General features: G+C 37.5%; 1 protein-coding gene across 1 annotated transcript; it reads left to right on the top strand.

Moving 5' to 3' along the window:
• Positions 1 to 4,462: 4,462 nt before the first annotated feature.
• On the top strand, positions 4,463 to 26,439 carry LOC114669568 (extracellular calcium-sensing receptor-like). The gene is made up of 7 exons (XM_028825756.2): positions 4,463 to 4,682; positions 5,217 to 5,505; positions 6,535 to 7,362; positions 9,591 to 9,815; positions 9,918 to 10,041; positions 10,250 to 11,140; positions 26,291 to 26,439. The coding sequence occupies exons 1-7, from the start codon at positions 4,465 to 4,467 to the stop codon at positions 26,437 to 26,439; spliced, it is 2,724 nt and encodes a 907-aa protein (XP_028681589.2). The 5' UTR covers positions 4,463 to 4,464.
• The last annotated feature ends 610 nt before the right edge of the window (positions 26,440 to 27,049 follow it).

Below are 27,049 nucleotides of genomic sequence, written 5' to 3'. Positions count from 1 at the left end.
AAGTTTAAGCTCAATGGTTAGCAAGCGCTTTTTGCTGTTGACTACCGGCACTCTTAATATTCTGCATGCAGGATCGCATCTTAGTTATTTGTTTTGCTTTGCTGACTTCCTGTTCGCATTAGTGAAACTAAAAACCAACTCCCACTTTTTTCCCTGCTCTTCAATCACAGTGCTGCAAACTCTAAAGAAGAAATGCTGGACTTAGGTAGTTACACTTGAATTTATAATAGGGAAATGCTCCACATTCTTCACTCTTCACATTAACAGATCAGTGTAACACATAAAGTACTGAAACTTGTGCATATCCACTTCAAGCCCTGATTTGCATATACGTACATTCTGAAGACTTTAAAGGGGACCACATGCAATTGATGAGAAACACAGGATGTATCTGAGTGAAAGACATACACAAATGACAAACATAAATAATAATATATACTCAAATTTCACATTATTCCTACTGAATAAATGTTTTAATTCAAAAGAATACACTTTCCTGTAAAATGATTTTTTGCAATAACCATTAACAAAAGCCAAATCACTTGGAAAAGACTAAAAAAACAGGAATTGATCTAATGCAAGATTGTTTTACTCATGGACTCCTTTGTACAGCATTCCCAAGGGTAAGCAGCTCCAGTGACCTAGTAATAGTAATAGTAATAATATTATTACTTATTATTTTCCTTATGCTTTAATCCAAGGTAACTTTCAACATTTAAGATACAATCGGTTACATTTCTTTTCCAGTTGGAACACAGGTATATAAAGTGACTTGCTCATAGTCACTTTGAAACACAACACCATGGTCTGAAATTCTAGGTCCAAAGCCTTAACCACTACAATACACCACCTGCTAATAATATTGAAAATATTGTATATAGAAAATAGTTTAGTTAGTTACATAGTACTTTGGATATATCCAATACTCAAAGTTGAGTAACACAGCTAGTATGTGTGTGTTTGTATATATAAATAAAAATATATGGAGTGGGCAAAAGTAGGTTTACAATTGTCTGTCATCATTTTTATGCTGTCCATGTAATTGTGGTAAAACAGTGTCCCTGAGCATGTTAAGATACAGGTCGTGTGTAACAAATAAACAAATAACTATTCAAATTAATAAATAAAAAATAATACAAGAATAAACTCTGTGTTTTGCATACTCACTGTAAACACACTTTTGCCCACCCCTTATAAATACATATATTGAAGCTACAGTAACGGATGGACAGACATCCCAACTAGGGTGGATTTCAATACCTTACCCAGCTGGGAGGCCATAATGAATGGAGCATGTGGATGTAGGTGCAACCTACCAAAGATTATTCCCAGTTTTAATCCCAGTCAGGGAGAGGCAATAATGGAGGGACTAACGAAATGTTGATGTTGGGGACAATGTCTCCCCCAACATGAGAGGTGGCAGCGTTTCTCTGTCATGGTCCCAGTTTGGATACTTGCAGAGTTGCCTGGGAATAGTAGTTAAGGTCCTTGGGTGCACCAGCGAGTGCTGCTGGGAAAAATCTCCCTGTTTTATGGGACTTCCACTTGACCCAGAAGTGCTTCTTTTGTCCAACACTATGACCCTGGAAGTACTCCCAGGTCCTCTATAAAAGAAGCCACTCTACCTAGGCAGGGCAGTTAGAGTTGGGAAGTGGTGAACGAAGTTTGCTGGGAGAGGAGTGGAAGAAGAGGTTTGTAACTGCTGCTGTCTGTAAAGTTAAAGATGAAGCCTTTACAAGGTATTATGTTTAATAAAATTGAACTTTGGATCAATGTCTGCATTGTTGTTTGTGGAATTCAGGGTGGTGTTACAATCCGTAGTGGCCACTGTATATGTATATGTATATATATATATATATATATATATATATATATACTAGACATTAAGCCTGTTACAATAACGGGTGCTAGAACAGTAGTCCATAAACATTAGTAGGAACAGTCTATATTAAATGGCAAGGGACATTTTACCTCAGTAAATTTTTTCCATAAAATGCCTGTAATTTTCTCTGACAGTAATACTGGCTTTGCTGTCCGTAATATGTGTTTAATTTTCTGTCACAACAGTGGGCAATCAACAGATTCTTCTTTGCAACGGATGTAATGTGCGCGAAAATATATCTACTTTTAAAAGTCATCGTATTGTAATATCATTAAAATTCGTATATTTAGGAAAACCCCTTCAACGACTGACACTTTACACTTTACCGGGCCAAGCTTCTTAATCGCAAATCTGACATCCTCAGAGTGAACACTTGCACAACAATGGGGAAGCTGGTCTCCGTGCCTCAGTACCCAATTGGATTTTTCATGTTTTATGTTTTAGGTCTTACCTCATTACCGAAATCCGACTGAATTGGCCGCGCAATATTTTATAGGTCCCGCCCTCTCTGTCTTGAGTGACGTGTCAGGCGGCCTTTGAAGCATCGCACCGTGCCCCACGTATGCGCACTTCACCAAAAGACACACACACATGGACACTGGACGCACACAGGGGTTTTATTAAAGAGGATATATATTGTGAGGGACGGCCTGGAACCTTATCTGGCTGGGACACACTCAGTGTGGAAAGACATGGGGTGACAGCCTGCACAGGGTGTTACCTATCCTGGATCACGAAATGGCAGCCACCCTGGCTTGCAGCAGCACTATGGATTCTCACAGGGTATCATGGGAACTGGAGTCCTTTGGCTCAGCCCTGCTGGGTTCTGCGGGTGCCATCAGGGGACACAGATAGGACTAGCAAGCCCTAATTCATGGGGCTCCAGTCTTACCAGGAAGAGCTCCAGGGCCAAACCTTTGGAACATTGGAAATACTTCTGGGGATTACATAAAAGGAGCTGCCTGCCTCCGCTCAAGGAGCCAGAGTCGGGAGGATGAGGATGAAGCTTGCTCTGAGGAGCAGGGGAGGCAGAGAGTTGAGAGAAGAAGGTGGAGAGTTGCAGAGTGCTTTATTGTCACTGTGTTCTTTGTAACTGTGGCTGTCGTGTGGGAAATGCTTACTGAAGAGCTTCCCATGAATAAAGTCTGTTTGTAGCAGACTTGTGTCCAGAGCCTGTTTATATTGGGTGTTTGGGAAGCTGGATCACCCCCTGGTGGCCACACATATATATAAATTTATGTAGAGTACATTTGTTTCTGCTAACATGAGCTTGTCTGTTGCAGCAACCTCTACACAAAATATACACTATATTTCTGTTGCTGTTGCCTCAGAATTTTTATACATATTTATAAGTCTGTTCGCAACCCAGTATACAATGACTAAATATGCTTTTAATAACAGTATCCTTCAGTTCCTAGTGTTGCATTTCAGAATCTTCCATGTCATATTGCTTTACCCTACTTTTTATCACTCTCCCTCCCTCTTTACTCCTTCTGTCATTTTATTGTTCCTTCTCACCATTATCAGCTCCCACAAACATTCCGTGAAAAGAAATGATTGTAGCATTCCATTTAGTGCTCCCTCTCTGTCAAAGACTGAGCTTTCCCAGGCTATAAACAGCAAATAGATTGCTGTAACCAATCACTGATACATTTACTAAGTGCAAATGTATTGGCGAATCACAGGTACTCACATAAAGGCGACTTGTGTTAACTGCTATTTTAGGAGTCTGATCCCTAACAACATCTTTTAAAAAGTGAGGATTTCTTTCTGTTTCATTTCCAACAGCCTTCAGAAAAACTAAGAAGTATAAATAATGTTGAACTTATATCACTCAATGCCTTTTTGACATTTTAGTACGAAATTGAAGGGAATTGTCTGTAATTTGGAATTATATTGCTGTTAGAAGCAATGAAGTTGATCAAAAAAGCATTCTGTGTAAATGCAGGAAAGCACTGAAACATTTACAGCAATCTAAGCTCCAACCACATAGCCCAGTATGTGAATGAAGGCAAAACAAACAGCACTAAGTCCAAGTAACTTTAGGGCAAAATTAATAATCCAAAATTAATAATCATGTTTACAATATAAAGGGCAATAATTTTCAATTATTATATATGTGGCAATATTTCAACCCTAATGTGTAGTATATGTTAGCAGAACTTCCATTATTAGTTATAATGTCTAATTACCTCCTAAATTGATTCAATCATTTATTAGTTTTGCACACTTTCTTATTCTAATAGGGCTTTGTTTGACTAAGTACATTAAAGAAAGCGTATTATTCATGTTTTTATATGCTCTTAAGTGGATGACATTTGAAATATTACTATTCAAAAACAATATTACAAAAATATGCTTTTCTTTCTTAAAACAGACTTTTTTGCTCATTTTAGGAATTTATTGAAATAACCTATGGGGATTGCATAACTTACATAAGCAATACAGTGAGAAACTTTGTTATTTTTTTTCAACTGTCTATTCAAGGGTGAAATATCAGATTGTTTGGATGACATGAATTAGGGTTGTTAGCAAATAAAAGCAGAAGTCCAAAGCAATATGCATCAGTTGAGGCTATGGTAATGCATTTTCTTTTTGTGTGGATTCTGTTTGGCTTTACATCACCATTGCTTTCTGTTGAAAACACAGAAAATGCTTGTGTACACCAGGACCTCTCTGATCTGCCAGGATTTTTTGCTGATGGAGACATTGTTATTGGTGGGCTGTTCCCCATGCATTACAGGATAGCTGAACCAGATCAGAACTTAACATACAAACCGGCAACTCCAAGATGTCATGGGTAAGCAGTATATTGTAAAGCCTTACTTACCTACAGTATATATAAAACAATAAAACTTTAGAACTAAAAGCTATTATAATACTATAATACTGTATTATTACAGCTAAGCAATAACCTTATTCCACTTGATTTTAGACAAAGGATTTATTTTTTCTTCTCATTTATGAAGAAAAACTTTGTAGCTTTGCATTTTAAGTACAACTTTTTGTTATTTAACTATTTTAATAAGCTTCTTTCACATATTTTGAGTATTATTTTAAGGTAAATAAATGTGACTTTTATACAGTGGTTACAAATGACAATGTGATATTCAATATAAAATCTGTAGGCTGTTTCAATCCAAATAAATTCACCATTTCCAATGTAAACAGGGAATAAACAATAAAAAATAAGCATTTTTATTGAAAATTAATATAGTATTTTGAGCTAAGTTTTGTGGCCCTTTTAGTGTTGTGATGCATTCTATATTAAGATTATGAGGAGACACAAACCTTTATAACTGGGCAATGGTATTGTTATTGCTTATTCTTCCAGCTTTGACACCAGATCCTTTCGTTGGGCTCAGACAATGAGACTGGCAATAAAAGACGTTAATGCAAATCCAATTTTACTTCCAAAGGTGCAGCTGGGCTACAAAATTCATGATTCTTGTGCTACACATGTGGCTGCATTAAGGGCCACCCTATCCATATTTAATGAACCAAAGGAATCTTCAAGTAAAATGTGTTCTGTACATTCATCATTAAAAATGATTATTGGAGATTCTGGATCATCGCAGTCAGCAGTGGTGTCAAGACTACTGCAGCCATTCAAAATACCAATGGTATGTAATCATTTATTTCATTGTAATGGGGTATTAAAAGTCAGTTAAACTCCAGCTATTTAAATCTGATGATCTGGTGCATATGCTTCACAAAATCCCTCCTCCCACCATTTTACTTATGCTTTAGCTACAAGGACCTTTAAATGACAAGCTGTCAGGCAGTCTGTCAGATTTTTTTTTCTTTTCAACGGAATAGGGTCCCTTCAGATTAAAATACTGTATATTAAGCTAGTAGTGCAATGGCTAATGCAGCTGCTTCATGAATCCAAGAAGGTGGATGGTTGGACAAGCAGCACAGTTTATTGTTGGTATGGATGTTGTACTGTATATCTTCACCATGTCTGTTTGATGTGCATGTTAGGTTAATTGGTAATTCTGAACTAACACTTGGGTGAGTGTGTGCAAAAGTGGGCTCTGTGATGGAGTGGGATGCTATTCACAGCCATTTTCTACCTTGTGCCTGTGATGCCAAGAGAGAATCTGTTCACACTTGATTGAGCTGAGTGTTATATATTTTGCTATGTATCTATTTTAAAAATAGGGCTGAACAAAGAGTTAATTAATAAAATAAAACAAAATTGGCAGAATGGTTGTTAATCTGTTTAAATCACAATACTGTGAACTTAAATTTTATATCTTCCGCTAGATACTTTTTGTTTGTGTGATCTCTGAGGTTTCTGTTTTGCTCTCATTGTGAAGTATGAATGTGAAGTGACTCGATCATGTAAAATGACACAGTATACATGTTCTGTACAAAGAACGTTTCACTGTTAGTATTGTCATAATCAGCAGTTGAAGCCACTGCAGAATTATGTTAAATGAGATATTTGCCCTTAGGAAATTGATTAGAGGAACAGAACTTCAAATTATTTTCAGATAACATACATTTTTGGGGTCTGTCAATTTAAGCTATTAAAAAACGTGATAAAGTAACAAAGTTGTTCTTAAGATTAAAGTAGTGTCAGTAAAATACATTGAAAAGGTTTAAGAATATTACTTTCATGAATAATTTGGATTTTTGATTTTCAGATAAGTTATTTTTCAACATGCTCTTGCTTTGGCAACAGACAAGAATTTCCAACATTTTTTAGGTTGGTTCCCAGTGATGATCATCAAGTAAAAGCAATTGCGAAACTTGTTAAATACTTTGGCTGGAAATGGGTGGCAGCAGTTTCTGAAGACGATGATTATGGCAGATATGCATTTCAAGGTCTATTTGAAGAGTTCAGAAAAATTGGAGTATGCGTGGCATACTATGAAATTATTCCTAAAGTCTACAACAGAAAAAGAATTCTTGAAATTGTAGATGTAATTAAGAAGTCCACTGCAAAAGTTGTCATATCATTTGCTGGAGAAGGTGAACTCTACCCTTTATTTTCTGAGTATGCGTATCAAAATATCACTGGCATTCAATGGATTGCAAGTGAGGCTTGGGTGACAGCTTCCTTGTTTTCACCAGGGGAATTCTATCCATCGCTTGGTGGTATAATAGGGTTTGCCATTCGCAGGGGAGAAATCCCAGGCTTAAAGGATTTTCTCCTTCAAGTTAATCCAACACTCAACCCTAATAACTCTCTTGTCAAAGAGTTTTGGAGTACAATGTTTGGTTGTTCATTCTATCCATTAAATGTAAGTGATGAGTCTGGAAAAATGCTTCCCTTTTGTTCTGGTCATGAGTCCTTAGAAGAAAAATACTCTACTTACTTGGATATGTCCAACACTAGAGTTTCTTATAATGTTTATAAAGCAGTATATGCAGTCGCTCACTCATTACATAATCTGCTTAGCTGTGAAGCTGGCAAAGGACCCTTTGAAAATTCCTCATGTGCAGATATCACCAACATCAGCCCATGGCAGGTAAAATCTTTTTTCAGCCAAATCATTGTGCAGTAAATTTCTAAAGTAGTCTGATAGTCGTAAATGTGGCAGTATTGACTGGTTACTTTGTTTTGATTATCTTATTTCTTATTATACCAACTTTAAGTAGTTGTGTTGTTATAAAAATAATTACCAGAAACATATACACTGTGTGCTTTATTATCTGAGCAGTGTTACAAAAAATAATTCTGATTAATAATATATTTTATAAAGCAATTTTTAAAGTTACAATTTCAAAGTTACACTGCTAATCATGTATTATTATATTAGGCCAGTGGTTCCCAAACTCGGTCCTCAGGACCTACTGTGGCTGCAGGTTTCTGTTCCAACCAGATTCACAATCAGTGTTATTCTGCATTCTGCATTCTCTTATTCTGCATTCAGAAAAACAACAGTATGGTTTTTACATTTATAAGACATTTAGAAATATTTCTATTTTTTTCTAAAGCTATAAATGCTTAACTCTCTTTTGTTGTTTTCCTATTATCGTCTCCTTTTCCTGAGTGCATTGTTCCCTTCATTTAATCTTAATAGTGACAATTAACAACAAGTATAGCAGACACCCAGGATCATGAAAGCTGCAACAACTTCAGTGTCAGACCCGCTAATTAGTAAATAATAAATTAAATAACCAAAACACCTGGAAAGGCAGAATGAAATTAAGTTGAAAATAATATTAACGACTTAAAAAAACTACATATTCCCCATATAACTGTTTATTACATTGTAATAAAAATCTACCAAACTTAGTTTGTAATTTCAATATTCACTCCAAAACACAGAAACTGGGAAATAATGACTCCTTTAATTAGCCCAGGAGTCCAATGAAAAACACAAGTTGGTTGGAACAAAAACCTGCAGCCACAGTGGGTCCCTAGGACCGAGTTTGGGAACTACTGTATTAGGCAATTAACTATTTTAACATCTTGCACAGCAAACACCACCACAAGACTGTGTATCATGAATGTTAAAACACAAAGCTGCCTCCAAATGTAAAAACATATATGTTTACAGCTCTAATTTGTCCTGTTATTCTAAGTCACCTCCACAAAAGGTGTCTGCTAAATAAATAATAATAGACTCCAGCAAATCTTTGACCTTAGGTTTGTGAATTTTAGATTGTGTTATAATAATAATAGTAATAATAATATTAATAAAGAAATATTGGGTCTTTGCAAAATAATCTGCAAATTCTCTGACATGAATCAAAAAAACAAAAAAAAAACAGTTTACAAATTATGCATAGAATTTGCCTGAGTGTAAAATATGAATGGCAGCACAACATGTTCAGCACCAGTATTGTAGGCAGAAACAAAACTCAACTCAGTATGTGAAATTTTTCAGATTGACATTTATTGATGGATCCTCAAATTCAGCATAAATAATAAGAGTTAGATATACAACAGCTGATTTATAATAGAATAAAGCAAGATATTATTGAATTCAACACCATCACATTTCTATAGACAGTAATTAGGGTGCTCTACGTACTGCACAACTTTACATATTATACACTAGCCATCCCCTCAGCTCCATCCACATAGTAGTGAAACAGTACAGTGAGGAGGGCCCTGCCCAGCTCCCTACTCCTTACGTCATGCTTCCCCCTCTCCTCGGCCTGCAGCCTCTGTCTTGGATTAGTGTGAATATATCGCTCCTGAACTGTGATTCTTAGAACAATGAGAGAAGTCGCAAAATCAACTGGAATATTCAAGCAAATTATAGAAAAAAACCTGATCTTAATCCGTTTAGTAGTTCTCTCGTTTGCTAGTTAAGTGGATGTAAGGAACATCCAACCCAGGAGTGTGAGTGAGGAGGGCCTCGCCCCTTTCTCCCCTCGGCCCGCTGCGTGTCTCTCGGATTCACACAAATAAATCAGTACTGCAAGCAAACTATGATACATAGCATAATGAGAGGTCACAATATCAACTGGAATGTTCAAGCAAAGTATAGAAAAAAAAAAACAAATCTAAATCTGTTATGTAGTTCTCTCATGAAAAGTGGACAGACAGATGTTGGATTTTATATAGAGAGATAAAACAAATGAAATCCGCACTAAATTAAATTACATTCTACAGACCTATTATGTTCCAGCAGTAGTCATTTACTACCTTTAAGGTACTTTTAAGTATCAAAAATGTACAAAATGTACAAAAATGTAACAATTACTACCTGTACTATGAGTACTATATACTTTTTTATTTAAGCTGCAACAGTATATTCAAAATGTTTCTTTCACCATCATGGGAGAAAAAATCAGCTTTGATCAAAGTGGTGACCCTATTGCATCATATGATATCATAAACTGGCAAAAAGGTTTAGATGGAAATATTAAATTTGTCACAGTTGGACGCTATGATACATCTAATGGTGCTGGAAAGGAGCTATGGATTCACGAAGATGCAATCATCTGGACAAACCATCAAACTAAGGCAAGCTGTGAACGTTTTAGCATTAAAAGGAATGAAAAGGTATAGAAATACTTAAAACCAATTTTAACAACATGATAGATCTTTTTTAATATTTATTTTAAGGTGCCAACATCAGTATGTTCTGAAAGCTGCCACCCTGGTACAAGGAAAGGAGTTCGCAGAGGACAACCTCTGTGTTGTTTTGATTGCTTACCATGTACTGACGGCGAAACTAGTAATCAAACAGGTATGGTGTTATTCCTGATGCCCTGCCAGTCATACATATTTTATTATGATTTGATGCATATCATAAAGTTTATCTCAGCAGATCCTTTTTTAAAAGGGTATTTGTAAACCTAAGCACATTCAGATTTTCTTTCACAAATGCTCAAGTGCCTTTGAAGTATCACCATGTTTTAACTGCAATTTGTTTTTATTTACACTTTCTTTTTCAGATTCGATAGAATGTACTCAGTGTCCTTCAGATTTCTGGTCCAATGCTGAAAGAACAGAATGCATACCAAAAGAGATTGAATTTCTTGCTTATGATGAAATCGGAGCTTCATTAACTGTGATCGCTTTATTTGGTGCTTGCCTTACATTTGGGGTCCTTGGCATATTCCTTTATTATAAAAGTACCCCGATTGTCCGGGTGAACAATTCTGAACTCAGTTTTTTCATTCTTATTTCACTGGCCCTCTGCTTTCTGTGCTCCATTGCATTCATTGGCGAGCCTGCTGATTGGTCTTGCATGTTTAGGCACACAGTGTTTAGTGTTACCTTCTCATTATGTATATCCTGTATTCTTGGAAAAACAGTTGTTGTGTTAATGGCTTTCAAAGCCACACAACCTGGAAGCACCATCATGAAATGGTTTGGGCCTTTACAGCAAAGAATCATGATTTTCTGCTGCACCTTTATTCAGATCATTATTTGTGCAATTTGGCTGATTTCTATGCCCCCTTTCCCTGTCAAAAATACCAAATACAACAATTCTAAAATAATACTGGAATGTCATGTGGGTTCTGCTTTGGCCTTTTGGTGTGTCTTGGGCTACATTGGAGTTCTTGCTTGCATGTGTTTTGTTCTGGCTTTTCTGGCAAGAAAACTCCCTGGTAACTTTAATGAAGCCAAGTACATAACATTCAGCATGCTCATCTTTTGTTCTGTGTGGCTGGCATTTATTCCAGCATATGTCAGCTCACCTGGCAAATACACTGTTGCAGTGGAAATATTTGCCATTCTTGCTTCTAGTTTTGGATTGCTTTTCTGTATATTTGCTCCAAAATGTTATATTATTTTACTGAAACCTGAAAAAAATACCAAGAAGGGTATTCTTGGCAAAAGTAATACAAATACATACAATGCATTCAATTAAATATAGTAGGTATTGTATTCAAATTTAATCAACATTGAACCAATGAGTTTCAGAAAATATGTCTGATGTTTAAGGAATTGTACATTATATTTCATGTTCTTATATTGGAAATGTTGAAGAAAGTAATGGAAGTAATGGAAGGGCAAAAAAATAAAATAAAATTAAAATCAGCATAAACTGAACACCCACCCGAACCCACACACACACACACACACACGCACACACGCACACACACACACACATATATATATATATATTTTTAAATTATAGTATGCATATACTGTAAAACTGAAGCATCCTCCTGGACAAAATACTTCCCTATTCTTAGTTCTCCTTGGCCTCAGTGTCAAAGGTGTCAATTCCCAGCACTTGCCACCTATCTCAAAGGGTTTCTTATGGCTTCTTGCCAGCTCTTCATGTTTCCTCCACTCTTTCTCTCTCTCTCTCTCTTCTACCTGGTGGAGGATCAAGGAATCATTGGCATCTGCTATATCAATTGTCCTCTGAAAACTGGGTTAATCCACTGTGGTTGCCACAATCTCTTTCCTACTACCTCTGGGCTACCACTGTTGAGGGCATGTTCTACTTAGACAATTTACACTAACATGTACAGAATTTCCCCTTTGGCTTCCAAATAAGAAAAAACAGTATCATTTTGATGAAATCACAATTCTTATCATACCTATATTTGATCCCACCACACCTCACCCCCAAATCTTAACTAGTGTTGCTATTACTGTTTGAATGTTTTCTAAATGACTTTATGTTGCCCTTTGACACCATTAAATACTTTTGCACCAGCAAAGACACTACATTATAATATTCATAGAGCAACCCAAGAAGTAACAAATTAAACAATATAACCAAGCAGTTTGGGGTATTGGTTAAGGCTTTAGGTTTCATTTCCAGAGTTTGTGGGTTCAAATCCTGCGACTTGCTCTGTGTTGCCATAAGCATGACACTTCACCTACCTATGCTACTAGTGAAAAAGGATGGGCACTTTTAGGAGAATGTTTTGTGTAGTGCAAGACTTTTTTGTGAACATTCCTTGATGAAGTTAAGTGGACTCTCCACCACTGGCAACTCCTTTTCCTGTATGAAGAAGGCACCTAAAAGAAATTATGTATTGTGAGGAGCCATTGAAATATGAGAGTTTTTATCAGTTGGAAGTGGACTTCTCTTGGCTCTATTGTGGGACAATTCTAATCACAAAGAGAAAAACTGAGTGTCTAACTACTACCTGTGGAACCCCATGCTCTTGAACCCGTCGCACAACCTTAACAATAGTAGTTCATAGTCAAACTGAAACCAGCGGTATGTTAGAAAAGGAACAAAGACTCTTGAAAATACAAAAATTAATGTCCTTTATTACAATAAGATTCAAGTGCAAAACTGTAAAAGTTGAATGTCATAAACAAAAAAATCAAAACTTGTGTCTACACCCACTCTGTTGTAAAATCAAAAGTCCAAAGAATACTTGAGGAGGAAAAACTAAGGTACTATTTACAATAGATTCATCTTATTTCCTTCTCTGCTACTTTTACGTTTTAGTTACAATTTGTTCTGGACATGTTCTGTGTCTAGGCATGTCAGGCGGGGGAGGAGAGACAGAGACCAAGCTATTTCTAATCTATCCTTTTTGCCCCCATAATTGTGAGTGCCAACACAACAATAGACTTCATAGCCATAACTTCTAGCAAAATTGGAAATTAAGGTTAAACCTACTATATATAATAATGTACTACCTTAACTTAAAACTATAAAATGACAACAGTTCAAAAACAATATATACGAGTTCTGCACATTTAATTGTGCAGGTTGAAAAAGAAAGTAAAACACAACTTTCTTCCACAGGTGAAATCAAAAAGCAAAAAATCTAATATTTAAAAAGTTCCTTGCAGTCTTCGCAATCAGGAACTCCCCGGCTCCTCTCTCTTTCTTCGTCAACATCCTCCACTCTATATTCAGTGGTGGGGTTCTCTCTGTCTGCCTTTGCGCCACCTGTATTGCCACCTACTGATTCTACTGTACAACCCAGATTTGGCCCAAAGACAGATGACCTCTAGCGTCCACTTCACTCATTTTATATGGCAACATGATTCTTAGCAGCCAATCACGGATGACGCTTCAGAGCATCACCCTATCTCAGTCTACTTGTTGCTGGCCTCCCAAAAACTCTTATAAATGTGTGCTTTTGTGATACTGCAGCACTCTCCTCCATGCTCGGAGCCCGGCGGCTTATTTCTCCAGCGGTTCCTAGCCCTTTTCTGTGCATAACCTGACTCCTTTTTTCACTTGTCTCCACTTCATGGCGGCTACTCTGCTGAGGTAACCGGTGTGTACCAGTTAAGGTTGGCTTTATTCCAGGACCAGCAGTCAACATCGCATTTACCGCCACCCTCAGATGCCGGTGATGCTCTCAGTGCATTTTGAGCACCCACCCTGATGTTGCAACGAAAGAAAGGGAAAAAAAACAACAACAAAGGGCACTGTTTTAACTATTTACATGAGAACATGTTGGCTATAAATAGTTATGCTTTTTTTACTTGGGTGCAGTGCTAAGGCACTACACCGCACTGTCTCCATAAAGTTTCTGGTTATAAAATATTCATGTATAACATAGCCTTGAACTATAAAGATGAAATACATTTTAAACATATGCATTCACATAACAATGTGAGCACAAATATATAATAATAAAGGGTAACCATTTGCATATTACTGACCCTTTTAAATAACTGCTGTGATTACATTAGAATTGGAATCCATTTCCAGGAATCTGTTCTCATCCAAAATATTGAAGTCAACAAAAGTAACATGCTTTTTGGCTGAACATTTAAGAAATTGTTGAAGAGATAAGTAAAAAAACACAACACAAAGTAAACCATAATATAATTTAGGTTTAATATGCAGAAATTTGTTACCTCTGCCAATCAACAAACATCACCAGTAATTTCTGACTCATGTCGATTCTCCCATTATTCTGAATACCACTTCATTAAGAGGGTTGTTTTACGGATAGTCCTATTGATCTTAGCACTGCTGCATAGGAGGAATGTATGGGCTTTCCCATCAGCTTATCTCCACTTTCTGGAGGGGTGTTTATTACTCATTTACCTCATTCCAACCTTGGAAAAATATGTTGGTAGCTACTCTAAGAGGAGGAAGAGACCTCACTTTCTGGTTTAATTTACATTTAGTTAGTCCTTGAGTTACATACAATCCTTTTCCTTGTGTTTAATAATTCATTCTGTAATAAATTGTAAAAGATTATTATATATCTATATATATATATATATATATATATAAAAGATTATTATTATATATTAACAAAAATTACATAGTATCAGCAGTGTTAAGAAACCCCATATTGTTGTTCTTTGTTAGTTAGGAGAAATAAATCTGAATTCTTACATAAATATAGGTAGAAAAAATTAAGGAATACAACAGATGTGTTAGGTATACATTATATGCAACAAATTTAGTGTCAACTTATAAAAGTACTTGGGGTTCTCAATACATGGATGTCTTAATTTTTTTGTCTCATGTGTGAAAACAAAACCTGATATAACATTACATGATTTCTAGTCAAGAGGGAGGTCAGATTTATGATGGCTGTTGCTGATCTCATCATCTGAGTATGTCAGATTGCATGTCTACAAATTGTAGAGTATGCCAAAGTACGCAACTTCTTTATGACTTTCCATTACAGTTTGACATGTACTGTATAAAGTGCGATAAGTACACCCCTTTTTCTGACAGGTAATAATGTGAGCATGATGGTAATGGTGCCCATGCAAAGGTTTTACAGAGATGGTGAGATCAACTTCAATCCTGGTACTTTTGTTACTTTAATTTTTGTCATGGAAAAACTAAAATATGGATTGACATGGATATGTTTAAATAATTTGGCAATTTCTAATTGAGCTTTAGTAATTTTCTCACTACTTAGTGAGCTTCACATAGTGAGTAGGGAGCCACTTCAACCACCACTAATGTGCAGCATCCACCTGGATGAGGCGATGGCTGCCATTTTGTGCCATTACACTCAACACACATTAGCTGTTAGTTACTGAAGGGGTGAAAGAAGGTTAGCCAGTTAGGGACAGGAGATGATTAGGAGGTCAAAGGGACTAGTCTGAGGTAAACAAAATAGCCAGGACACTGTGAAAAAAATATTCTTTACAAAAGATGACCAGTGATCTTTTATGACCACAGAGAGTCTTAACCTTGATTTTACATCTCATCCAAAGGACGGCACCATTTTTATAACACCATCAGTGCACTGGGATCTACATTCAGACCACAGCATAAGTGCCTCCTGCTGGCTTTGCCAACACCTCTTCCAGCAGTAACCCAAACATTTCCTGATTGGTTTCCCTTCCAAGTACTGGCCAGGCCCAAACATGCTTAGCTTCGGATGGAGGACCTGTTCTGAAGTTCATGTGGTACGGCTACTGACCAAAGCTTAAAGAAAAATTTGGAACTTCCCAAAATTATATGGAGTGGATGTGATTTATAACAGCCTGCAATCTCTTCCCAACTAGTTATCAACCTGCTGAGCAAGGAAAACGCAGACTATGTAAATAATTGGGATACTTTTTGGTAAGGCCCGGGATTTTTTAAAGGAATGCTCCACCAAAAAATTTATTTTTTTATACATTGCTTACCCTTACCCTAAAACTTGTAGTTTTTAGTAATAGACTGAGAAAATCTGTTAAACATCATGTTTTCATGGAGAATGGAGATAAAGTTTTTTCATAGAATTAGGATTTATTGGGACCAACTCTTCATTTTTAAAAAAATATTAAATAACTACTTCCAGAAAAATCAGAGAAGGAATCTTTACTGCTTAACACTGATTTTATTGAAATGAGCAAAGAAATGGGAAAACTAATCTATTACTTAATCTTATTACATTACTCTGCCATAATGTGCAGATTCTTTTTTTATATTTTATGACAGTATGACAACTGAAATAATGTAAAACAGTAAACACATAGTATGTAAGTCAGGAATAATTAAATTTTTTTGTGTTTTCTTTGCAAATTAATTTTTGTTCAGTTCATTTTTTTGGATTTGAATTTATTATTATTATTAGTATTAGTAGTAGTAGTAGCAGTACTTTTGTGATATATTCATTCTCCATCATATTATTTTTATTGAAATATACTATTCATAAATGTGTAGTTTAGCATTTGTATATTTGGTATTTGCACAGGCATAATAACAACATTACTGATAATACTGTAAATCATCTACAATTACTGAATATAAATGAGTGTGTTATTCAAGTTAAAGTATACTAGTTGACATAATGTCATTTTTCTTTAACAGTATTTGAAAGTAGGCTATGCCTTTGGGACTGAAAGAAAGTACATTGAAGTTCAAAATTTAGCATGTGAGTGCAATCGCCCCTTTAGAGGTTATACTGTATTTAAATGGTAGAAGCATCAGCTTCAGGCTTAAAGTCTGTAAAAGCAGGGCGTGACACATCTGAAATGTTGCCTGTTCTACTGCTGCTATGCATTGAGATGTCAATGGCTGAAACTCCAGTTTGTCAGCTATATGGGACTCCTGGCTTTCCCCAGTTTTCAAAGGATGGCCATGTGATAATTGGAGCTATATTTTCAATTCATGACACCATAAATAGTGTAAAGCTCAGTTTTCAACAAAACCAGATCATGTGAAATGCCAGAGGTAGGTGTATTGAGTATTTTCCTTTCAAAAAGTATGTTTAAATAAGAAATGTGTTTTTGAAGCTTAAGACTCTTTAAGGTTAGGACCTTTTCTTAAACAACCTTTTCAGCTTTACTTTTTACACAAATTTAGTTCCTCAAAATGTTATTTTTTTGGTACTCCACTTAATACATATGCATGTAATGTCAAATAATACTTATATTTATATTTATTTAAGACTTGCAGCATATGGATATGTATGTATTTCTTCTAACATGTAAATGCTCATACCTATATACAAGATGAAAATGGTTATCCAAAAATGAAAAAAAAAATCAGAAGTTTTTTAATGGTTTATTTTACAGTTTAAATTTTAGAGAACTGAGATTTGCTCAGACTATGAGATTTGCTGTAGAGGAAATAAACAATCGAACAGATCTACTACCTGGTGTGGAGCTCGGGTATAAAATCTACGATTCTTCCACCTGGATGAGGCGATGGATGAATCTATTATTAACAGAATGTCTTCTTTGCAGATTCCATTGACTGCATGCTGTGCCCTTCTCAATACTGGCTAAATGAACAAAGAAATCAATGCCTGCCCAAAGAAATTGAATTTCTTTCATTTGATGAAAATTTGGGAATAGTGCTAGTGTTATTTTCTCTTTGTGGAGCTTCTCTTACGGTGGCTATTTTAGTAGTCTTTTTCCATCACAGACGTACCCCAATAGTCAAAGCAAATAATTCAGGGCTGAGCTTCCTTCTTCTTTTCTCATTAACTCTCTGCTTTCTTTCCTCAATCTCATTTATTGGCAAACCGTCTCAGTGGTCATGCATGTTTCGTCACACAGTTTTTGGCATCACGTTTGTCCTCTGTATTTCAAGTGTACTAGGCAAGACGATTGTTGTCCTAATGGGCTTTAAAGCTGCAGTTCCTGGTAATAATAATTTGAAATGGTTTGGTCCCAAACACAAATGGTTAGGAGTGGCTGCATATACATTAATTCAGGCTATAATATGTGTCCTTTGGCTGATAACATCCCCCCCTTATCCATACCAAAACATGAAATATTGCAAAGACATTATCATTTTGGAATGTGCCCTTGGATCATCAGCTGCGTTTTTCAGTGTTTTGGATTATATTGGACTTCTTTCCTTTGTGTGTTTTATTTTTGCTTTTCTTTGGGGGTCGTAAGAACAAAGTGGACGCTGGGAGGCGCGGAATGTCGGGCTTTTCCTCCTGATCAGCAGCTTCGCAGTTTCAGGCAGCGTCCTCTCTTCTCGCACTGTTTGTCACACTTCAAGTGCCCTGTCGGCTCCTGGGACAGTGGAAATCTTTGCAAATAAGTGTAATCGGCACTATCGAAGCGGGACTCTCTTGGTAAATTGTGGTGCACGGCTACTTACTGTCCCTTAAGATGAAATCGGTTCACTAAAACCCCGCAACATTCAAGGTTGCTTTTGTGGCGAATTCTTTTAAGAAAATGGAGGGTTTACATCTAAAAAGATGTACCGACCTCTTCATGTTAAGTATTAGACTTGGGAATTGTTTGGACCTTCTGCCCGTTAAGCACGGAAAGGCAGCGTCCACATTTCTCAGAATAATTTTTCACTTAAATCACAGGCACATAGTGCAAGGTTGTCAAGCACGTAGTTTGCCCGAAACCACTACAGTAGTACTCAATGTATCTTTACTTCTTAAGTGTTAATGTTTGACTGTTTAATAATTTATACGCTTCTTATATCTTCTTCAAATTCTTTTATCAAAATGTTTTACTACTTAATAATTAATATTTATATAATTTCTATTTATTGTAAATGCTCTTTATTTGTTCAGAAATAACATTGGTAATTAACAAACTTATTTTATAAATACTACATTTTAGTTTTTTTCCCATGCACTCAGTGAGCGAAGCCACTGGGTAATCAGCTAGTTATAAATTGATGAATGGTGTCTCTGTATTAAGGGCACGTGGGGTCTGTAAGGTGATTATTAAAATGTGTAAAGGGTACAGTGAATGCGAGTATCACTACCTTACTTGAAAAATCTGTATTTCTTAGCATAATTTGATGTATTACAAAAATGTTCATAGCAAACTCAACTTAGTATAGTCATAATGATTTTTTCTAATTGTACATAATATTCACAATGCAGTTTCTTATATAGAAAGTATGGAGTATGTGAAAGTTTCTTTGTGCCTGGTCTTTCTAGTGTTCCAAGAATACATTTGCTCTTGTGTGCTCATTCATTGATGCTTTCCAACACAGTAGTCAGTACATCTGCTCCTATATACTATATATATGGAGGCACTTGTGAGGTCCTATGGTTCTTCTCGACCCCTCAGATCTGCTGATGAACTGCATCTGGTGATGCCATCTTGGCATAGTATCAAATCTCAGTCCAGTTCATGTGTAACTCCTGGCTGGTGGAATAAGCTGCCCACCTCCATTCGAAACTCTGACTCTCTCAGTGTGTTCAAGAAGCATCTGAACACTATCTTGTTTGGTAAATTTCTAAGTGAAAGCTGTTAGTTTTGTATATCTGAGAATTTAAATTAGATTTTCACTTGTGGAAATCAGTTTTGTACCCTTTTTCTGTAACACTTGTTCCCAAACATTCTCCAGACTGATGTTATTTGATTATGTTGACCTCTTTTATAAGTTGCTTTGGATAAAAGTGTTGGCTAAGCAAATAAATATAAATGTAAATGTTCACATGTGTAGCCTGAACTTTTCATCTCGGCCTTTGGGCTTAAGGAACCGTCGGCAGTGCACATCAGGTTGTTACAAAGAATTATCATTAATGTGATATTTAAATAGCCCATTGTTCGGCACTATAAACTGATTGCGTTGTACACAAAAGCATATATACTGTAGGTAGGGGAAACGTATCTCAGTAAAATAATCTGACGAAAATAAACACTGTCATTATTATAATGCAATGGGATTTGGCACCCAAAAGGCATATCAAACAGTACCATCTAGGAATATTAAAGTAATACTATGAAGTACATATAATCCTCACATTTACAGGTCTTAAAAGCATTAATCTTTTAATGTAAAATCGGGCACACGCAATTCTTAATTGAATAATTTTAGCACCTAACAGATAATGTATTGTATTAAGGGTAAACAGTTAAAACAATATATATGCATGTATATGTGTGTGTGTGTGTGTATATATATATATATATATATATATATATATATATATATATATATATATATATATATATATATATATATATATATAAAACCAGCATTCAGAAAGTGAATGGATGGATGGATTTACAATACAAACCACTACATAATCAAATTGAGCAATTGGATTGCTCGAATCACCAAATTGGATTGTACAGATGAGCAATTAATTAATTAACACATTCATTTTTGACAATTAGATTATTTTGTTTCCCTCTTGACTATCAATTAGGATATTATGCTGTAATGAACATAAGATCAAGATTTATAAAGTAGTATTTTTTTATTCTTATTGATGTTTATGTACATGTTTGTATCTAATTGATTCAATTAATAATAAAACAGCGTACTATAGCATTTAATTGAAGATGATTATTGTTTTAATGAAGTCTGCACAAGCAGCCTTTAACAAATAGTAAAACCATTGGTAACATGCATGATGATAATTAACAAGTGTGTCAGATGTTTTTTTTTCACTCAAAATTTTTTATCATCCATTACCATTTAAGTGACTAAATAGTTGATACAATGAGAAGTCAAGCAGAATGACACCTTTTATTGGCTAACTGAACAGATTACAATATGCAACCTTCTGAGGCAAATTCAGGCCCCTTCTTCAGGCAGTTTCTAAAAGATGTCATTTTGCTTGAGTTCTCATTGCATCCATTATGGCTAACATGGTACAACACCCAACCACTACACACATAAATAGTTGATAAAAATACTTTTCCAAATTAAAGCACATGAACAGTTACAGCAGTGTTAGAGACAGTACTGTAACTTTAGTAATTGGAAAAAATATGAGAAACAAACTGAAATATATATAGTACTTAAGGAACAATCTTAACTCATCCCTAAACGTAACCTTTTTGGAAATACACATCTTTTCTTTAAAACGGTGTATGTTCAAAGAAAAAATTGTGGACAGTATTTGTTTGGCAGGACGTTTAGCCTAGTATCAAAATAGGTGGCTTTAAATCTTTAAAAGTAACAAGTTCAGTTGCTGCTGCTCGCTTGCATTGATGAAATAAATATAAAGAATGGTATAGAAACGTGCTTTCTGATTTCACAAGAGTATAAATTAAAGATCTTTCACTTTTCAGTGCTAAACCAGGTGTTGATATATATAATAAAATATTAAATATATAATGAAATATTAAAACCTGTTTATTGTAAAAGAATATGTGTATTTTTTGTGTTTAATTTTTATTAATGTGCAAACAGCAAAAATAATAGATTAATCAAAAAAATATATATAAGTTTATAAGACAAAAAAGAATTATTTTAAAACCCCATAACATACATCTTATTAAAATAAAAAGTGTCTGTTGTGGAGGACGGCTGGGCTTCATACCCAGCCGGAATGCCCGGAGAGTAGAAGGACCGAGAGAGGAGCAGTACATCCCCCAGAATATGAGAGGGCAGCTGCCCTGGTGAGTGTTGGGCCACGGGAACACAGCTTGGAAGCTCAAACCTGTGAGGGCCCATGGCCGCTGCCAGGGAGTGCCTGGACAATCCTGGAGCCATGGACTGCAGCCCTTCCACTACACCAAGAAGTGCTGCTGGAAGAGAATCCTGGCACACCTGGACTGCTTCCGGGTGCCCATGCAGCACTTCTGACACACCAGGAAGTAATGCAGGAAAATCATCAGGGTGCACCTGGATGTATACTGTATATATAAAAGAGGCCGCCTCACTCCATTCGGAGAGCCAGAGTCAGGAGGCAGAGGACAGAGCTTGTGGGAGAGTAGAGGAGGCAGTGAAAAATAGAGGAGAAGGAAAGAAAGAAAAGGACTGTAAGCAATAGTGCCTGGTGGGTTGTGTACTGTGTGTGCTGTGTAAAAGGCATCCATCCATCCATCCATCCATCCCCTTCTGCCTATCCGAGATTGGGTCGCGGGGGAAGCAGCTTGAGCAGAGATGTCTAGACTTCCCTCTCTACTAGCTCTTCTAGGGGAATCTCAAGGCGTTCCCAGGCCAGCCGAGAGACATAGTCCCTCCAGTCTGTCCTGCCTCCTCCCGGTTAGACGTGCCTGGAACACCTCACCAGGGAGTCGTCCAGGAGGCATCCTGATCAGATGCCCTAGCCACCTCATCTGACTCCTCTCAATTCGGAGGAGCAGTTGCTCTACTCTGAGCTCCTCCCAGATGACTGAGCTTCTCTCCCTATGTTTAAGGAAAAGGCCAGACACCCTGCGGAGGAAACTCAGCTCCGCACTCAGCCACTTGTATTCATGATCTCGTTCTTTCGGTCACTACCCACAGCTCATGACCATAGGTGAGGGTAGGAACGTAGATTGACTGGTAAATTGAGAGCTTTGCCTTATGGCTCAGCTCCTTTTTCACCATGACAGAGCCCACATCACTGCAGACGCCACACTGATCCGCCTGTCGATCTCCCGCTCCATTCTTCCCTCACTCGTGAACAAGACCCAGAGATACTTGAACTCCTCCACCTGGGGCAGGATCTCGCCCCTAACCCTCAGAGGGCACTCCACCCTTTTCCAGCTGAGAACCATGGTCTCTGATTTGGAGGTGTTGATTTCCATCCCAGCCGCTTCACACTCGGCTGTGAACCGATCCAGAGAGAGCTGAAGATCATGGCCTGATGAAGCAAACAGGACAGCATCATCTGCATAAAGCAGTGAGCTAATCCTGAGCCCACCAAACCAAACCCCCTCAACATCCTGGCTGCGCCTATAAATTCTGTCCATAAAAGTTATGAACAGAATCGGTGACAAAGGGCAGCCCTGGCTGAGTCCGACTCTCACCATAAACAGGTTCAACTTACTGCCGGCAATGCGGACCAAGCTCTGACACCGGTTGTACAGGGACCGAACAGCCCTTATCCAGTACCACATACTCCCTGAGCACCCCCCACAGGATTCCCTGAGGGACACGGTCGAATGCCTTTTCCAAGTCCACAAAACACATGTAGACTGGTTGGGCAAACTCCCATGCGTCCTCTAGGACCCTGCCAAGGGTGTAGAGCTGGTCCACTGTTCCATGACTAGGACCCTCTGGTCCCCTTTCTTAAAGAGGGCACTGCACTGCTTCCCCGTCCTGAGACGCCGGATGGTGGACCAGAATCTCCTTGAAGCTGTCTGGAAGTCATTCTCCATAGCCTCCCCAAACTCCTCCCATGCCCAAGTTTTTGCCTCAGCAACCACCGAAGCTGCATTCCGCTTAGCCTGCCAGTACCTATTAGCTGCCTCCGGAGTCCCACAGGACAAAAAGGTCCTGTAGGACCCCTTCTTCTGCTTGACGGCATCCCTCACCGCTGGTGTCCACCAACGGGTTCAGGGATTTCTGCCACGAGAGGCACCGACCACCTTACGGCCACAGCTCTGGTCAGCCGCCTCAACAATAGAGGCACGGAACATGGCCATTCAGACTCAATATCCCCCACCTCCCTCAGGACATGGTCAAAGTTCTTCTGGAGGTGGGAGTTGAAGCTATTTCTGTATTTGCAGACCCTCACAATACATTTGGGCCTACCAGGCCTGACCTGCATCCCCCCCCACCATTGAAGCCAACTCACCACCAGGTGCTGATCAGTTGACAGCTCTGCCCCTCTCTTCACCCAAGTGTCCAAGACACGTGGCCGCAAGTCCGACGACACGACCACAAAGTCAATCATCGAACTGAGGCCTAGGGTGTCCTGGTGCCAGGTACACATAAGAACACCCCTATGCTTGAACATGGTGTTCGTTATGGACAATCACAGAGCATAGAAGTCCAATAACAAAACACCACTTGGGTTCAGATCGGAGGGGCCATTCCTCCCAATCACGCCCTTCCAGGTCTCACTGTCATTGCCCACGTGAGCATTGAAGTCTCCCAGCAGAATGAGGGAGTCCCCAGAAGGTGTGCCCTCTGGCACCCCTTCCAGGGACTCCAAAAAGGGTGGGTACTCCAGATTGCCGTTTGGCGCATACGCACAAATAACAGTTAGGACCCATCCCCCCACCCGAAGGCGGAGGGAGGCTACCCTCTCATCTACTGGGGTGAACCCCAATGAACAGGCTCCAAATCGGGGGGCAATAAGTATGCCCACACCTGCTCGCACCTCTCACCGGGGGCAACTCCAGAGTGGTAGAGAGTGCAGCCCCTCTCAAGGAGATTAGTTCCAGAGTCCACGCTGTCCCAAGATCCAGCTTCTGTAGCCGAGGATCGGACCGCCAAGGTCCCCACCTTCAGCCACCACCCAACTCACACTGCACCCAACCTCCTTGGCCCCTCCTACAGGTGGTGAGCCCATGTGAAGTGTGTAAAAGGCAAAAGAAAAATAAATGGTGTGTGCTTTTGGAAATTGTGTGTCTCTGTGTCTGTGTCAAGGCTGATTCTCCACACTGTGTATATCTGTATCCGCCTGGAGAATAGGGTTATAAAAATTTACAAACAAGCCAAACATGCAGAACAAGGATAAAAAAATAAGAAAATAATAATAAAAATAGCACATAAGTGTCTAAAAATAAGAAGATTGGTCTTATTGGTATATTCCATTAGCCAACAGCAGTGTGGTAGTGAATTTCTTGCACCTGCTTCATGTGGTAGGCAATTGATGAGTGAAAATAATAATAAATCAATGCATACTTTGGGAAACCAAAGGCCCAGCATGTCTAGGTTAGTGTCACTAAATCAAGCAAATCATGTAGCGACCACCACTACATTTTCCCAGCAAAACACTTTGACTGTAAGAGTGGTCAATTGAACGAGCAGTGCTAAGCGGAAGCAACTGAAATAGATGGCTCTCTCCAAAAAGGAAAATGCCAGTGCAAGGTAAAGGGTTTGGGTGCATGTTATACCAGACAAAATGGCCAACCCAAATATCAAATAAAAAATATGAGGTCTGCGTTTATTACTTAGACTTCAACCTGTCTTAGATACTGTAGGTAGCACAGAAAGTATATTTTTGAGACAACTCATATTATACACAAGCACTAATTTGAGCCCATAAAAACATTGGAAACTTTGAACCCAAAATGTAAAATATGGGGCAGAGATAAAAATTATTACGCAGATGATATTGAATGAAGCTCCTTGGGGAAATGCATTTCAGAAACTATTCTCTTTTGTCAGGGCAAGATATTCTACCAACCTTTAAATCATAATTTACGAGATTATTCACTGAAACTGACCTTAGCAACAAATCTATTATAATATGTTCATCCAGGATACATACAATGTACAAGATGGACATCATTAAAGCAACGATTTTAAAAGAGGGGACCCTTGGGCATATAGATTTTTAGAATACCAATGTAAATATGTCTCTGGGTGATTGATATAGTTTTGGAGTGCTACTACTATAATGTCACATTAGTTTATGCAACAGGCAAATAACACTTCACTGCATTTAGATTTCAGTAATCTAAAAACGTATGGTGTTAATTCAAATGAATGTTGTCATCCTTCAATAAATCTTCAATAATGAATCTGTGAAATGTTTCAGTAGGTTCAGTAGGCAACCTGTTGGAGTATCTTTATTGAGATGATGAGCACTGATAACATTCATTCACATAGTGTTTGAAGTAGTCTAAAACACTATACTATACTTTCTCCCAAAGATATTATTGACTGGTCCATTAATAATAATCTTAATAACAGTACTACTATTATTACTAATACTACTATTTTTTTGCAGTGTCTTCTATTACCTATGAATGACTTCTACTGCCTGAATTCATGGATTGACCATAGATTCTTGTGCTCCAGATATTTCTAATGGTGTCATAAGTTGTTAGCACATATTAGTCTGATATATCATTCAGTGGTACTTTAAAAGCTGTTACAAATAGAAGGCCTACATAAGGCTGTTGTTGATGTATTCTATAGACATCTTCATGCCCACAGTTTCCAAGATATTATTTGTCACCTTGTAACAAGACATTAAGCACACCTGATAGACTGCAAACATTTTATGTACTCAGGAAAAATAATACACAGTATAAATCTATCTTATAGTTATAAGTATATATATATATATATATATATATAGTTATATTTACATTCCCTGTTGACTGCATTCTTCATACACTATTCATAGATGTTTGGCTTTGCATGTACAGTAAATAGAGAAGATACATATTTTTTTCAATTATGTAATTGGGTATTCCATAACCTACAGCACCATGTTGTACCATGTATTGTCCATGATCAGTTGCCGTGGCTTTGTTTGTGAGACAATACATATAAATCAAAATAAATGGTTAAACTTTTCATGTCTTCCATGTAGATTGTCATCTAAACAATGGAAATATCCATGCATATCTTGCTTCTAAGAACTTTTCACAGCGTGCTGTGCTTCGTGACACAGCTATTGAGCTGCAGTGCCCACTGAGTTTGTTCTTCCGTACTTCAAGGGATATCAACAGAATTTTTTAAATGTCTCAAAGCATTTTAAAAATAATACATCATCAGCTGTTAGAGAACATACAATGTTCTGGTATATACTATGTAGAGAGGATACAGTAGATTTTACAGTAAGTCATGTTTGTTAGCTGTTAGAGAACATACAATGTTCTGGTATATACTATGTAGAGAGGATACAGTAGATTTTACAGTAAGTCATGTTTGTTGTTCATAAAAAGATAATTCACCTTTTGAGAATGTTAGCCTAGGGTATAGTATCATAATTTTGAACCCACAATGAAGCGGATGATACAATATTTTGTCCTATTAACTTAGTGGCCAGGGAACTGTGGCCAAAAATGTTGTCTGACCTGTGAGGCAGCAGTGTAAACCACTGTGCTACCTTGTCTCCCTGAAATAAAATTATACTTTGAATCCACAATCCACCGAATCCTTTATCTCTTTCTGTGTCTCCCAAATTCTTATCACTATGACTTATTAATGCCTACAGATCCAAATGCAAGGGATTAGGCTACATACTCAGGGGGCTCTCCCTGTCACTACCAAGTATGTGCTACTAGCAAGGAGCATTACACACTTATTCAAGCAGTGAAGACAAAACATACAATGAATTTGTGCAGAA

Source organism: Erpetoichthys calabaricus, chromosome 2 (assembly GCF_900747795.2).
Source record: "Erpetoichthys calabaricus chromosome 2, fErpCal1.3, whole genome shotgun sequence".
In the NCBI taxonomy this organism is placed as follows: domain Eukaryota; kingdom Metazoa; phylum Chordata; class Cladistia; order Polypteriformes; family Polypteridae; genus Erpetoichthys; species Erpetoichthys calabaricus.
The sequence above is the reverse complement of the archived record's forward strand: the minus strand, read 5'-3'. Positions and strand labels throughout refer to the sequence as shown.

Excerpts from the sequence above, each read along its gene's own strand:
- LOC114669568 (XM_028825756.2), top strand. The coding sequence starts at position 4,465 with ATGCATTTTCTTTTTGTGTGGATTCTGTTTGGCTTTACATCACCATTG. Across the intron at positions 7,363-9,590 it reads CCAACATCAGCCCATGGCAG|CTGCAACAGTATATTCAAAA; the intron begins GTAAAATCTTTT and ends TTTTTATTTAAG. Across the intron at positions 9,816-9,917 it reads GGACAAACCATCAAACTAAG|GTGCCAACATCAGTATGTTC; the intron begins GCAAGCTGTGAA and ends ATTTATTTTAAG.